Source organism: Styela clava, chromosome 4 (assembly GCF_964204865.1).
Source record: "Styela clava chromosome 4, kaStyClav1.hap1.2, whole genome shotgun sequence".
Classification (NCBI taxonomy): Eukaryota; Metazoa; Chordata; class Ascidiacea; order Stolidobranchia; family Styelidae; genus Styela; species Styela clava.
In genome coordinates, this window is record NC_135253.1 from 22,782,742 (window position 1) to 22,797,919 (window position 15,178).

Sequence of the window (15,178 nt, forward strand, 5' to 3'; positions counted from 1 at the left end):
GCTGTGAGCAGAATTCGAACTTGGGTTATAGGTTATAACGGCCATAACATGAGGTACTAACCACTATACGATCAAAGCATTTTGACGCAGATGATGATTTCAATTCATCAAATTCTGGGTCATGGGCCCAGAACGTTTCCGCTTCGCCACTCTGCTACTCGGAATACGGAGTTGTCCTTCAAAACGTGGAGTTTCAAAAAAAAATGCAATGAAAATTAAATTACCGATGCTGTGACCAGGATTCAAACCTGGGTTATCACGGCCACAGCGTGAGGTACTAACTGTCACTTTTGGGACCCGGAAATGATAAGTCGATTTGCCGGACTCGTTTTATTGAAAGTATTCAAAACGGTTGACTAAAATACAAATGAAATAATTAGCACCAAATAAATCAAAGACAAATGATACAGAATATAAAACTAATACTTACACAAAACAACTCCATATAACAGCATAGTCCCAAAACGACAGATATACAACCAAGGTAAAACAGTAACTATAAATGCAATACAATACGAGCTGTAGACATGCAAATATCATAATGTTATATCGAACGATTCGAAATACAGTATAAAAGAAGACTATTGAATGAATTCAAACTTCAACGTTATAAAGGCGATGTAATCTTAAACTGCCATAACAAGAAATGAAATCCTAAACTGCTACCACCAGAAATGCAATCTTAAACATCTTGCTGAGCTTAGGGGACGATAATAAAATAAATACGTAACACGATAACACGTGAAAGAGAAAAATGCGACACGTCGAATACGAGAAAACAACACAGTAATGATGACGACGACGAGATAGCGATGATCATCACGATGACGATGTACAACTGAAGGAATCCTAACTAAACTAAACTTTAGGACCACACGGACTGCCGACAAAGCCACCCCATGACTATCCGCAGGAAGTCATTCTTCTAGGGGGCAGATTTTTGATGCGTGTCGAATATGTATGCCATTTATAGTTTTAACCGCGACAGTTCGGACTCGTCCGTCAGAACCAGGGGAAATTTGAATATCACGACCAAGTTGCCAACGTCCTCTCGGTGCAACGGGGTCAAAAACGAGCACCAGATTTCCTTCTTGTAAGTTTCGTTGTTCCTTCCACCACTTACATCGTGTCATCAAATTCGGTAAGTAATCTTTTCGCCATCTTCTCCAAAACTGATTACAAATAGCTTCGGTTTGCCTCCATCGTTTTCTGTAGCATAATTTCATCACGTCTGAATCCAGTGGAAACACTTCGGCCGAATGCCCTTTCAACAAACAATTTGGTGTAATGGCACTAAAGTCGGTTGGTTCGTCGCTCACTGTTGTAATGGGTCTACTATTCATGATGTCGGTAACCCTCGCAAACGCGGTCTTCAAGACTTCGTCGGTTACACGCACATTCCCCAGAACTGCTTTCAAAGCACGCTTTGCGGACTTTACTAATCTTTCCCAAACGCCACCAAAATGGGGAGCGTAAGGTGGAGTGAAATGCCATTCAATATTGTGTTTTAAGCACAGTTCTGCCACGCGAGATTCATCTATCGAGTTACGGACGGTTTTCAGCTCTCGGGAACCACCAACTATATTTGATCCGTTGTCCGACCATATTTGAGATACAGGTCCTCGTTTCGCAATGAAAGACAAAAGTACACATATGAAGGAATCAGTATCCATAGTCCATGCCATCTCAATGTGTACAGCTCTCATTGAAAGACAACAAAACAAACACCCCCATCGTTTCTCTAAAACCCTGCCTCTCTTTGTTTGGATCGAGCCGAAGAAATCCAGCCCGACATTTTCGAACGGTCTTGCTTCAGTAACACGAACTTTGGGCAGATTCGACATCAGTGGGGTTCTGCAACTTGCTCGACGTCTTTTACATTCCCAACAATTATCAATTATTCGTTTGACAAGTTTTCTCCCTTTTATATGCCAGTAGCGCTCTCTTAATGCGCTAAGCGTGGCCTCTGGACCGGCATGTGCGAGTCGAATATGAGCAGCTTTCATTATCAACCATGAAATTCGACATGGGCAGTTCGAATCACATTTCAAACTTGAATACGGCAGTATAATAGGATGTTTCGAACGCAGTGGGATATTGGCATTTTCAAGACGGCCCCCGACGCGGATCACTTGTCCATCGAAAAATGGCGTCAGATTAAGTAACGTTGATTTTGAGGATAAATCTTCTCCGTTAGTTATGCATTTGCGCTCCACGCGGAAATGCTTGTTTTGAGCAGAAACTATCCAATACCGGCCCGCGAGTTCCAACTGTTTAGGAGTCACAAGTTGAGCTGGCAGCGGGCTATACGTCGGACATTTCACAGAAAGATTCTTAAAATACCGAGCTGCCAACAAAACCACGGCAGTTCGTTTGCATAAGGAAAACCACGAATCAAAACGTTCGACATCGACGACCTTTTCGATTTCCGAATCAAGTACTCCATCGCTGTTATCCGTAGTTATAAAACAATCTGCTAGTATGCATGTTTGATATTTAATCTCTTGGTCGTGGTCGTCAACTGCACGTAACGCTATCTGGCTTGGCCAATCACTTTCGGGCATGAGCAAAAACTCTGGTCCATGTAGCCATCGATCAGAATTTTCTAGAAATTTGGAAACCGTCATTCCCCTAGTGCAGTAATCAGCGGGATTCTGTGCGGAGTCGACGTACTTCCATTGGTGTGGCCGAGTGTGATCGAGTATTTCGCGAACGCGATTGGCTACAAATGTTTTAAATCTTCGAGTTTTATTTTTTAAATATCTCAATACACAAGTCGAGTCGGACCACATATGTACGTCGCCTAGTGGAAGGGATAGTTCTTTTCGGAGAAAACTTAACAATCGCACGGCCAAGAGAGCACCTTGCAATTCTAAACGAGGCACGTTCATACCTTTCATAGGTGCGACTCTTGCTTTAGCCGCGATAAGACTACACTGAAAATTCTCCCGGGAATGCTTCGAAATTATGTATGCTACCGCGCCATATGCCACTTCTGATGCATCACAGAATATATGAATTTCATACGAGGAACTTTCACATTTAACACCTTTAAATTGACGTGGAATCGAAAAACTCTTTAAACATTTCAGCGAATTTATTCAATTTTCCCAACACTTCAATCTCTTATTATCAAATACTTCGTCCCAAGCTAAGTTGTCACGCCAACATTCCCGCCGTAATAATTTGGCATACAAAATGATTGGTGCTACAAATCCTAATGGATCGAATATTGAACTGGTTACACCAAGGGCCTTTCTTTTCGTGGTAAATTCAGTAAATTTCTGGTGGTCGAATATAAAGCAATCCTTCTCGATGTCCCAATGCAAGCCCAGAGCTTTTCTAACAGGTAATCTGTCCAGATCTAAGTCAACATTAGTGACGACACGTCCACTGGATATTTCACGTAAAACCGATTTAGAATTCGAAACCCACTTGGTCAAGTTGAATCCTTTATCGTGTAACATCTTAATCATATCTTTAGCTGTCGATACCGCGGAATCAACATTCCATTTCGAAGTAAGTAAATCATCGACATAAAAGTCTCTATCGGTAGTTAATATTACGTCTCTAGGAAACTTGTTTCTACTATCGTACGCAGCTCTCTTCAAACAAAAGTTTGCGACATAAGGTGAATCCACAGCTCCAAAAATACGAACTAAGAATTTATACACATCTGGCCGTTTGGTTGAAAAAAGGTCTTCCGACCAGAGAAAACGTGCAGAATCCGTATCATCTTCCGGCAATCGAATCATATGAAACATGGCTTCTATATCGGCGCTTATAGCGATTGGTCTTTCCCGAAAACGTAAAAGCACCCCGACTAGATTATTGATCAAATCGCGCCCGGACATCAATCGACTGTTCAGACTGACGCCGCAGCAAGTAGATGCCGCCTCAAAAACAATTCTTAGTTTATTTGGCCCTTTGGGATTTTCAACGCGATGATGAGGCAGAAACCAAGTTCGAGGACCGCGAAACGCCTTTTCATCTGAAGTTAGCTTACGCACCCAACCCCTTTCAATATTCTTCGCCATTTCTTTACAATATAAGTTTCGCAAACGTTCGTTTCCTTGGAGTCGTTTTCTAAGATTTTCGAACCTGTTAAGCGCTACGTGTTCGTTTTGCGGCATTTCGCAATTTTCATTTCTCCACATAAACCCAACCTCGTAATGACCGTCGATAAATCTAATTTTTCTTTCCATCAAATTATCAGTTTGTCTATCTTCAATCGACTCGCTACGGGTCAAATTGTACGCCGTGCCTACAGCTTCAGTGGACCAAAATCGCTCGACTTGTTCTTGCAGCATGTTATACTGGTCACGCAAATCACAACACAGCATATTTGAAACAGTTTCATCTTCATTAGTCGCGCCTGAAGACCCGATCAAAGTCCAACCGAGAGGAGTTTTAATACCCACTGGTTCATGTTGCTGGCCGACTCTACGTTCAAGCTGGAAATGCGCTAAGGGAATATCGGCTCCGATTAAAATCATGGCTTTGTTCGCTTCAATGTCGGTTAACGGAATATCCTGCAGGTGAGTCATATTGTGATCGTTCTTAAGGATTCTAGCTGGATGTGGTATGCGTGACTCGACCACAAACACTTTGCTTAACATCAGAATTTGACCACTCTCGTCGTGAGCAGATCGCACCGACAATTTCACCACCTCCGTATTTTGCGAAACGCCCTTATTGCATAAGGTGTTAATGGTTAGACACCTAGGACTTCCTTTTAAACCAAGTTTTTGTTTTAATTTGGGATGTATTATTGAGATTTGACTGGCAGAATCTAGAACAGCGATAGCATATTCAGAGGATCCCAATGGGCCTTTTACTACGACTGGTAAAAGCTGAAACTGAACACCATTAACGCCTGAAACATGAGAATTGGCAACGCCGCTCATATGAGGAGGGAGATCAGGCTGATTGTTATCACTCAATCTATTAGGAACGACTCTCAAACCATGGATGGCTGAATGATGCTTACCAGGACAAACACGACACATATTGCGGAACCGGCACGAAATAGCTAAATGTCCAGGTTCGAGACAGTTGAAGCACAGGCGTGAATCTAGTAGAAATCTTCTTTTCGTGTCATTGGCACTAAACCTGAAGCTATCGCAGTTACTTAAAGAATGAAAACCATTGCAATAGAAACATTGCATTCGCGGTTGTTCGAGCGGCTGATCTGAATGACCCGATAATAGGGATAAACCACATTCTTCTTAGGAAATGCCTGTCTGCGATCGTCACGATCTATTTTAGTACTGAAAAGATTTGGTGAAAAAGGATTTCCTAATTCCTCGCATCGTTCCCACAACCACTGCTCGAAGTCCAGTAAACTCGGCATTTCGTCGGCACGAATCATATCAGTCACAAACTTATTCCAACTCGAGGTCAGTTCTGCCGGAATTCGCAATGCTGTCTTTCTAACATTTTCAATACTATACAAATCTGCAAGCAATCGCATTTTCTTCAAATTTATCACAATGTCGCGAACTTCAGAATGAAAATCGGATATTTTTCGGATACTGAATTCTTTTACTCGTCTACCATCTACAACCTTCTCGATAAAGGCCCGAGCAATCGTCACCCGTTGGCCGAATATATGTTTCAATTCACTCAACGCGACAATATAATTACTTCCCACCGTGCCTAAGCCATCGACATGTCGTTTAGCCACCCCCGTCAAAGACGCGACTAAGCGAACCATACGCGAACCGTCGTCGTCAAGAGAACTGTGTACATTATCAAAAAATAACTCCATAAAGTTTGGCCATTCTAGGGGCGTTCCGCTAAAACTAGAAATCGTAATCGGTGATAAATGGTGCTGGGACAATATTCTAGAATTCAACTGTCATGATAACATAGTTTGTTCCTCTACTGACATATTAAAAGAATTACCATAAAATTTACCAGACTGGTTAGGTTCCAAGTGGTCAATCCACGCGTCGACTGCTTCTTGTGGTATAAGCATTCTGTTTGCAGGAGACGGGCGTTTGTAAGTTCGTGCTGCCGGGAAGTGCAATTCTTTGGTCTTTTCTGAATTTGTTATCACTTGACTCTTCGTCGGAACAAAAAAGTTCGCTGCACTTCGTCTGCATGTTGACTCTAACGGATATTCAATATTGACGCCACGGAAGTTATCTTTAGGCATCTTTTTGGTAGCCAATTCAGTCTTTTCTTGTTCAATTTCACGCATAAGTTCGTCAGCTCGGCGACGTGTTAGATCTGCCATTCGTTCTTTTTCGTTTATGTCTCGACGTTTGGTATCAAGGCGACGCTCTAGTGCTGATATTTTATTGCGAATGGTATCTTCTTCTGTGAGAAAGTCTCGTTTAGCCATACGTACAAGAGAATCGGCTCTTTCTACCTCTCGTTCTTGCTCAAGTTGCAATCGCTTCAGTGATTCAACACTGCATTTGCTTGTATTGGATTCGACAGACCCGTGATCAGAAACGATCTCCTCGTCAAGGTAAGAATTAATTCTGCTTTCAATTTGATCGATTTTCGATAACATCATTTGCCTTCCAGTTTCATATTTCTTCAAAACATTTGGATTACGGGTAGTCGGAATGAGTTTATCCATCACTTGGTCATAAGCAATTCGTTTAACATGAAGTCCAATATTAAGATCAGTAACGATAGAATTTTGAGCATTTTCAGTAATCGATTTTGAAATTCTGTCGCACAAACCATTTAGTTCATTTTGTAGTCGGACTCGTTCGTGGCATAATACATTGCGTCCAATAGTTTCAGAGTTACCGTCGTCTGTTTCCGCGAGAGGAACTGCAGGCGAAGAAGAAGCTTCTCGTCTATTCAAATATTGTGTAATTGATTCATCTGCTTCGTTCATCGTCGTCGCAAGGAGATTTGTTCAACTTTGTCACTTTTGGGACCCGGAAATGATAAGTCGATTTGCCAGACTCGTTTTATTGAAAGTATTCAAAACGGTTGACTAAAATACAAATGAAATAATTAGCACCAAATAAATCAAAGACAAATGATACAGAAAATAAAACTAATACACACACAAAACAACTCCATATAACAGCATAGTCCCAAAACGACAGATATACAACCAAGGTAAAACAGTAACTATAAATGCAATACAATACGAGCTGTAGACATGCAAATATCATAATGTTATATCGAACGATTCGAAATACAGTATAAAAGAAGAATATTGAATGAATTCAAACTTCAACGTTATAAAGGCGATGTAATCTTAAACTGCCATAACAAGAAATGAAATCCTAAACTGCTACCACCAGAAATGCAATCTTAAACATCTTGCTGAGCTTAGGGGACGATAATAAAATAAATACGTAACACGATAACACGTGAAAGAGAAAAATGCGACACGTCGAATACGAGAAAACAACACAGTAATGATGACGACGACGAGATAGCGATAATCATCACGATGACGATGTATAACTGAAGGAATCCTAACTAAACTAAACTTTAGGACCACACGGACTGCCGACACTAACCACTATACGATCACAGCGTTTTAGCAGGGGATAGTTTCGATCCATCGACCTCTGGGTTATGAGACCAACACGCTTCCGCTGCGCCACACTGCTACTGACACAACGCAAATTCCGCTTCTAATAATCAATCAAACTCTGGGTTATGAGCCCAGCATGTTTCCGCTTCGCCACTCTGCTACTCGGAATACGGAGTTGTCCTTCAAAACGTGGAGTTTCAAAAAAACGCAATGAAAATTAAATTACCGATGCTGTGACCAGGATTCGAACCTGGGTTATCACGGCCACAACGTGAGGTACTAACCACTATACGATCACAGCGTATTAGCAGAGGATGGTTTCGATCCATCGACCTCTGGGATATGAGCCCAGCACGCTTCCGCTGCGCCACTCTGCTACTCACACAATGCCAATTCCGCTTCTAATAATCAATCAAACTCTGGGTTATGAGCCCAGCACGCTTCCGATTCGCCACTCTGCTACTCGGAATACGGAGTTGTCCTTCAAAACGTGGAGTTTCCTTCCTTTTCTAATAATAAATAAACAAATTTTTAATTCAGAACTTCAGTTTTTCACCTATGTTTTCATATGTATTTTCAAAATGACTGAAATATTTTCTGACAAATTCGTTCTACAAAATTCAAACTGAAAAGTCGGGTAATTCAAAGGAAAGCTCCGATGCTGTGAGCAGAATTTGAACTTGGGTTATAACGGCCATAACATGAGGTACTAACCACTATACGATCAAAGTTTGACGCAGATGATGATTTAAATTCATCAAACTCTGGGTCATGGGCCCAGAACGTTTCCGCTTCGCCACTCTGCTACTCGGAATACGGAGTTGTCCTTCAAAACGTGGAGTTTCAAAAAAAACGCAATGAAAATTAAATTACCGATGCTGTGACCAGGATTTGAACCTGGCTTTTCACGGCCACAACGTGAGGTACTAACCACTATACGATCACAGCGTTTTAGCAGAGGATGGTTTCGATCCATCGACCTCTGGGTTATGAGCCCAGCACGCTTCCGCTGCGCCACTCTGCTGCTTGCATAATGCAACTTCCTCTTCTAATAATGAATAAACAAGATTTTATTACCGAACTTCAGTTTTCAACCTTTGTTTTCATAGGTGTTTTGAAAATGACTTCAAAATTTAATTTCGTCTTTCAAAGTTTAAACTAAAAAGTCGGATAATTCAAAGGAAAGCTCCGATGCTGTGAGCAGAATTCGAACTTGGGATAAAACGGCCACAACACGAGGTACTAACCACTATACGATCAAAGTTTGACGCAGATGATGATTTCAATTCATCAAACTCTGGGTCATGGGCACAGAACGTTTCCGCTTCGCCACTCTGCTACTCGGAATACGGAGTTGTCCTTCAAAACGTGGCGTTTCAAAAAAACAGCAATGAAAATTAAATTACCGATGCTGTGACCAGGATTCGAACCTGGGTTATCACGGCCACAACGTGAGGTACTAACCACTATACGATCACAGCGTCTTAGAAGAGGATGGTTTCGATTCATCGACCTCTGGGTTATGAGCCCAGCACGCTTCCGCTGCGCCACTCTGCTGGTTGCATAATGCAACTTCCTCTTCTAATAATAAATAAACATTATTTTATTACAGAACTTAAGTTTTTCATCTTTGTTTTCATAGGTGTTTTGAAAATGACTTCGAAATTTAAATTCGTCCTTCAAAGTTTAAACTAAAAAGTCGGGTAATTCAGAGGATAGCTCCGATGCTGTGAGCAGAATTCGAACTTGGGTTATAACGGCCATAACATGAGGTACTAACCACTATACGATCAAAGCATTTTGACGCAGATGATGATTTCAATTCATCAAATTCTGGGTCATGGGCCCAGAACGTTTCCGCTTCGCCACTCTGCTACTCGGAATACGGAGTTGTCCTTCAATACGTGGAGTTTCAAAAAAAACGCAATGAAAATAAAATTACCGATGCTGTGACCAGGATTATCACGGCCACAACGTGAGGTACTAACCACTATACGATCACAGCGTTTTAGCAGAGAATGGTTTCGATCCATCGACATCTGGGTAATGAGAACAGCACGCTTCCGCTGCGCCACTCTGCTACTTACACAATGCAAATTCCGCTTCTAATAATCAATCAAACTCTGGGTTATGAGCCTAGCACGTTTCCGCTTAAAAGTCTGGTTATTCAAAGGAAAGCTCCGATACTGTGAGCAGAATTCGAACTTGGGTTATAACGGCCATAACATGAGGTACTAACCACTATGCGATAAAAGCATCTTGACGCAGACGATGATTTCAATTCATCAAACTCTGGGTCATGGTCCCAGAACGTTTCCGCTTCGCCACTCTGCTACTCGGAAGACGGATCTGTCTTTCAAAACGTGGAGTTTCAAAAAAACTGCAATGAAAATTAAATTACCGTTGCTGTGACCAGGATTCGAACCTGGGTTATCACGGCCACAACGTGAGGTACTAACCACTATACGATCACAGCGTCTTAGCAGAGGATGGCTTCGATCCATCGACCTCTGGGTTATGAGCCCAGCACGCTTCCGCTGCGCCACTCTGCTGGTTGCATAATGCAACTTCCTCTTCTAATAATAAATAAACATTATTTTATTACAGAACTTAAGTTTTTCATCTTTGTTTTCATAGGTGTTTTGAAAATGACTTCGAAATTTAAATTCGTCCTTCAAAGTTTAAACTAAAAAGTCGGGTAATTCAGAGGAAAGCTCCGATGCTGTGAGCAGAATTCGAACTTGGGTTATAACGGCCATAACATGAGGTACTAACCACTATACGATCAAAGCATTTTGACGCAGATGATGATTTCAATTCATCAAATTCTGGGTCATGGGCCCAGAACGTTTCCGCTTCGCCACTCTGCTACTCGGAATACGGAGTTGTCCTTCAATACGTGGAGTTTCAAAAAAACGCAATGAAAATAAAATTACCGATGCTGTGACCAGGATTATCACGGCCACAACGTGAGGTACTAACCACTATACGATCACAGCGTTTTAGCAGAGAATGGTTTCGATCCATCGACATCTGGGTAATGAGAACAGCACGCTTCCGCCGCGCCACTCTGCTACTTACACAATGCAAATTCCGCTTCTAATAATCAATCAAACTCTGGGTTATGAGCCTAGCACGTTTCCGCTTCGCCACTCTGCTGATCGGAATACGGAGTTGTCCTTCAAAACGTGGAGTTTCAAAAAAAACGCAATGAAAATTAAATTACCGATGCTGTGACCAGGATTCGAACTGGGTTATCACGGCCACAACGTGAGGTACTAACCACTATACGATCACAGCGTTTTAGCAGAGGATGGTTTAGATCCATCGCCCTCTGGGTTATGAGACCAGCACGCTTCCGCTGCGCCACTCTGCTACTTACTCAATGCAAATTCCGCTTCTAATTATCAATCAAACTCTGGGTTATCAGACCAGCACGTTTCCGCTTCGCCACTCTGCTACTCGGAATACGGAGTTGTCCTTCAAAAGGTGGAGTTTCAAAAAAACAGCATTTAAAAGGTAATTTCCGATGCTGTGACCAGGATTCGAACCTTGGTTATCACGGCCACAACGTGAGGTACTAACCACTATACGATCACAGCGTTTTAGCAGAGGATGGTTTCGATCCATCGACCTCTGGGTTATGAGCCCAGCACGCTTCCGCTGCGCCACTCTGCTGCTTGCATAATGCAACTTCTTCTTCTAATAATGAATAAACAAGATTTTATTACAGAACTTCAGTTTTCAACCTTTGTTTTCATAGGTGTTTTGAAAATGCCTTCAAAATTTAATTTCGTCTTTCAAAGTTTAAACTAAAAAGTCGGGTAATTCAAAGGAAAGCTCCGATGCTGTGAGCAGAATTCGAACTTGGGATTTAACGGACATAACATGAGGTACTAACCACTATACGATCAAAGCATCTTGACGCAGACGATGATTTCAATTCATCAAACTCTGGGTCATGGGCCCAGAACGTTTCCGCTTCGTCACTCTGCTACTCGGAAGACGGATCTGTCCTTCAAAACGTGGAGTTTCAAAAAAACAGCAATGAAAATTAAATTACCGATGCTGTGACCAGGATTCGAACCTGGGTTATCACGGCCACAACATGAGGTACTAACCACTATACGATCACAGCGTCTTAGCAGAGGATGGTTTCGATCCATCGACCTCTGGGTTATGAGCCCAACACGCTTCCGCTGCGCCAATCTGCTGCTTGCATAATGCAACTTTCTCTTCTAATAAGAAATAAACAAGATTTTATTAGAGAACTTAAGTTTTTCATCTTTGTTTCCATAGGTGTTTTGAAAATGACTTCAAAATTTAAATTCGTCCTTCAAAGTTTAAACTAAAAAGTCGGGTAATTCTGTCAGACTGAAATATTGTCTGACAAATTCGTTCTACAAAATTTAAACTGAAAATTCGGGTTATTCAAAGGAAAGCTCCGATGCTGTGAGCAGAATTCGAACTTGGGTTATAACGGCCATAACATGAGGTACTAACCACTATGCGAAAAAAGCATCTTGACGCAGACGATGATTTCAATTCATTAAACTCTGGGTCATGGTCCCAGAACGTTTCCGCTTCGCTACTCTGCTACTCGGAAGACGGATCTGTCCTTCAAAACGTGGAGTTTCAAAAAAACTGCAATGAAAATTAAATTGTCGATGCTGTGACCAGGATTCGAACCTGGGTTATCACGGCCACAACGTGAGGTACTAACCACTATACGATCACAGCGTCTTAGCAGAGGATGGTTTCGATCCGTCGACCTATGGATTATGAGCCCAGCACGCTTCCGCTGTGCCACTCTGCTACTTACACAATGCAAATTCCGCTTCTAATAATCAATCAAACTCTGGGTTATGAGCCCAGCACGTTTCCGCTTCGCCACTCTGCTAATCGGAATACGGAGTTGTCCTTCAAAACGTGGAGTTTCAAAAAAAACGCAATGAAAATTAAATTACGGATGCTGTGACCAGGATTCGAACCTGGGTTATCACGGCCACAACGTGAGGTACTAACCACTATACGATCACAGCGTTTTAGCAGAGGATGGTTTAGATCCATCGCCCTCTGGGTTATGAGAAGAGCACGCTTCCGCTGCGCCACTCTGCTACTTACACAATGCAAATTCCGCTTCTAATTATCAATCAAACTCTGGGTTATCAGACCAGCACGTTTCCGCTTCGCCACTCTGCTACTCGGAATACGGAGTTGTCCTTCAAAACGTGGAGTTTCACAAAAACAGCATTTAAAAGGTAATTTCCGATGCTGTGACCAGGATTCGAACCGGGGTTATCACGGCCACAACGTGAGGTACTAACCACTATACGATCACAGCGTTTTAGCAGAGGATGGTTTCGATCCATTGACCTCTAGGTTATGAGCCCAGCACACTTTCGCTGCGCCACTCTGCTGCTTGCATAATGCAACATCCTCTTCAAATAATGAATAAACAAGATTTTATTACAGAACTTCAGTTTTCAACCTTTGTTTTCATAGGTGTTTTGAGAATGACTGACTTCAAAATTTAATTTCGTCTTTCAAAGTTTAAACTAAAAAGTCGGATAATTCAAAGGAAAGCTTCGATGCTGTGAGCAGAATTCGAACTTGGGATTTAACGGCCATAACATGAGGTACTAACCACTATACGATCAAAGCATCTTGACGCAGACGATGATTTCAATTCATCAAACTCTGGGTCATGGGCCCAGAACGTTTCCGCTTCGTCACTCTGCTACTCGGAAGACGGATCTGTCCTTCAAAACGTGGAGTTTCAAAAAAACAGCAATGAAAATTAAATTACCGATGCTGTGACCAGGATTCGAACCTGGGTTATCACGGCCACAACGTGAGGTACTAACCACTATACGATCACAGCCTTTTAGCAGAGGATGGTTCCGATCCATCGATCTCTGGGTTATGAGCCCAGCACGCTTCCGCTGCGTCACTCTGCTGCTTGTATAATGCAACTTCCTCTTCTAATAATAAATAAACAAGGTTTTATTACAGAACTTTAGTTTTTCATCTTTGTTTTCATAGGTGTTTTGAAAATGACTTCGAAATTTAAATTCGTCCTTCAAAGTTTAAACTAAAAAGTCGGGTAATTCAAAGGAAAGCTCCGATGCTGTGAGCAGAATTTGAACTTGGGTTATAACGGCCATAACATGAGGTACTAACCACTATACGATCAAAGGTTGACGCAGATGTTGATTTCAATTCATCAAACTCTGGGTCATGGGCCCAAAAAATTTCCGCTTTGCCACTCTGCTACTCGGAATACGGAGTTGTCCTTCAAAACATGGCGTTTCAAAAAAACAGCATTGAAAATTAAATTACCGATGCTGTGACCAGGATTCGAACCTGGGTTATCACGGCCACAACGTGAGGTACTAACCACTATACGATCACAGCGTATTAGCAGAGGATGGTTTCGATCCATCGACCTCTGGGTTATGAGCCCAGCACGCTTCCGCTGCGCCACTCTGCTGCTTGCATAATGCAACTTCCTCTTCTAATAATAAATAAACATTATTTTATTACGGAACTTAAGTTTTTCATCTTTGTTTTCATAGGTGATTTGAAAATGACTTCGAAATTTAAATTCGTCTTTCAAAGTTTAAACTAAAAAGTCTGTAATTCAAAGGAAAGCTCCGATGCTGTGAGCAGAATTCAAACTTGGGATTTAACGGACATAACATGAGGTACTAACCACTATACGATCACAGCGTCTTAGCAGAGGATGGTTTCGATCCATAGCCCTCTGGGTTATGAGACCAGCACGCTTCCGCTGCGCCACTCTGCTACTTACTCAATGCAAATTCCGCTTCTAATTATCAATCAAACTCTGGGTTATCAGACCAGCACGTTTCCGCTTCGCCACTCTGCTACTCGGAATACGGAGTTGTCCTTCAAAAGGTGGAGTTTCAAAAAAACAGCATTTAAAAGGTAATTTTCGATGCTGTGACCAGGATTCGAACCTGGGTTATCACGGCCACAACGTGAGGTACTAACCACTATACGATCACAGCGTTTTAGCAGAGGATGGTTTCGATCCATTGACCTCTGGGTTATGAGCCCAGCACACTTTCGCTGCGCCACTCTGCTGCTTGCATAATGCAACTTCCTCTTCAAATAATGAATAAACAAGATTTTATTACAGAACTTCAGTTTTCAACCTTTGTTTTCATAGGTGTTTTGAGAATGACTGACTTCAAAATTTAATTTCGTCTTTCAAAGTTTAAACTAAAAAGTCGGATATTTCAAAGGAAAGCTTCGATGCTGTGAGCAGAATTCGAACTTGGGATTTAACGGCCATAACATGAGGTACTAACCACTATACGATCAAAGCATCTTGACGCAGACGATGATTTCAATTCATCAAACTCTGGGTCATGGGCCCAGAACGTTTCCGCTTCGTCACTCTGCTACTCGGAAGACGGATCTGTCCTTCAAAACGTGGAGTTTCAAAAAAACAGCAATGAAAATTAAATTACCGATGCTGTGACCAGGATTCGAACCTGGGTTATCACGGCCACAACGTGAGGTACTAACCACTATACGATCACAGCCTTTTAGCAGAGGATGGTTCCGATCCATCGATCTCTGGGTTATGAGCCCAGCACGCTTCCGCTGCGTCACTCTGCTGCTTGTATAATG

The 15,178-nt window shown here is 42.0% G+C and overlaps 3 protein-coding genes and 10 non-coding genes across 13 annotated transcripts; all 13 read right to left on the reverse strand.

The window, feature by feature from the left end:
• Window positions 1-917: 917 nt before the first annotated feature.
• On the reverse strand, window positions 918-2,627 carry LOC144422140 (uncharacterized). The gene has a single exon (XM_078111976.1). The coding sequence runs from the start codon at window positions 2,625-2,627 to the stop codon at window positions 918-920; it is 1,710 nt and encodes a 569-aa protein (XP_077968102.1).
• Window positions 2,628-3,101: 474 nt separating this feature from the next.
• LOC144422141 (uncharacterized) lies at window positions 3,102-5,009 on the reverse strand. The gene has a single exon (XM_078111977.1). The coding sequence runs from the start codon at window positions 5,007-5,009 to the stop codon at window positions 3,102-3,104; it is 1,908 nt and encodes a 635-aa protein (XP_077968103.1).
• Window positions 5,010-5,131: 122 nt separating this feature from the next.
• On the reverse strand, window positions 5,132-5,770 carry LOC144422142 (uncharacterized). Its single transcript, XM_078111978.1, has one exon. The coding sequence runs from the start codon at window positions 5,768-5,770 to the stop codon at window positions 5,132-5,134; it is 639 nt and encodes a 212-aa protein (XP_077968104.1).
• A 1,975-nt stretch (window positions 5,771-7,745) lies between these two features.
• On the reverse strand, window positions 7,746-7,817 carry Trnah-gug (transfer RNA histidin (anticodon GUG)). The gene has a single exon. It is a non-coding gene; the product is annotated as a tRNA-His (tRNA).
• A 1,108-nt stretch (window positions 7,818-8,925) lies between these two features.
• Trnah-gug (transfer RNA histidin (anticodon GUG)) lies at window positions 8,926-8,997 on the reverse strand. The gene has a single exon. It is a non-coding gene; the product is annotated as a tRNA-His (tRNA).
• Window positions 8,998-9,920: 923 nt separating this feature from the next.
• On the reverse strand, window positions 9,921-9,992 carry Trnah-gug (transfer RNA histidin (anticodon GUG)). Its single transcript has one exon. It is a non-coding gene; the product is annotated as a tRNA-His (tRNA).
• A 1,590-nt stretch (window positions 9,993-11,582) lies between these two features.
• Window positions 11,583-11,654, reverse strand: Trnah-gug (transfer RNA histidin (anticodon GUG)). Its single transcript has one exon. It is a non-coding gene; the product is annotated as a tRNA-His (tRNA).
• A 530-nt stretch (window positions 11,655-12,184) lies between these two features.
• Trnah-gug (transfer RNA histidin (anticodon GUG)) lies at window positions 12,185-12,256 on the reverse strand. Its single transcript has one exon. It is a non-coding gene; the product is annotated as a tRNA-His (tRNA).
• Window positions 12,257-12,486: 230 nt separating this feature from the next.
• Window positions 12,487-12,558, reverse strand: Trnah-gug (transfer RNA histidin (anticodon GUG)). Its single transcript has one exon. It is a non-coding gene; the product is annotated as a tRNA-His (tRNA).
• A 770-nt stretch (window positions 12,559-13,328) lies between these two features.
• On the reverse strand, window positions 13,329-13,400 carry Trnah-gug (transfer RNA histidin (anticodon GUG)). The gene has a single exon. It is a non-coding gene; the product is annotated as a tRNA-His (tRNA).
• Window positions 13,401-13,861: 461 nt separating this feature from the next.
• On the reverse strand, window positions 13,862-13,933 carry Trnah-gug (transfer RNA histidin (anticodon GUG)). The gene has a single exon. It is a non-coding gene; the product is annotated as a tRNA-His (tRNA).
• Window positions 13,934-14,478: 545 nt separating this feature from the next.
• Trnah-gug (transfer RNA histidin (anticodon GUG)) lies at window positions 14,479-14,550 on the reverse strand. Its single transcript has one exon. It is a non-coding gene; the product is annotated as a tRNA-His (tRNA).
• A 468-nt stretch (window positions 14,551-15,018) lies between these two features.
• Window positions 15,019-15,090, reverse strand: Trnah-gug (transfer RNA histidin (anticodon GUG)). Its single transcript has one exon. It is a non-coding gene; the product is annotated as a tRNA-His (tRNA).
• Between the last annotated feature and the right edge of the window lie 88 nt (window positions 15,091-15,178).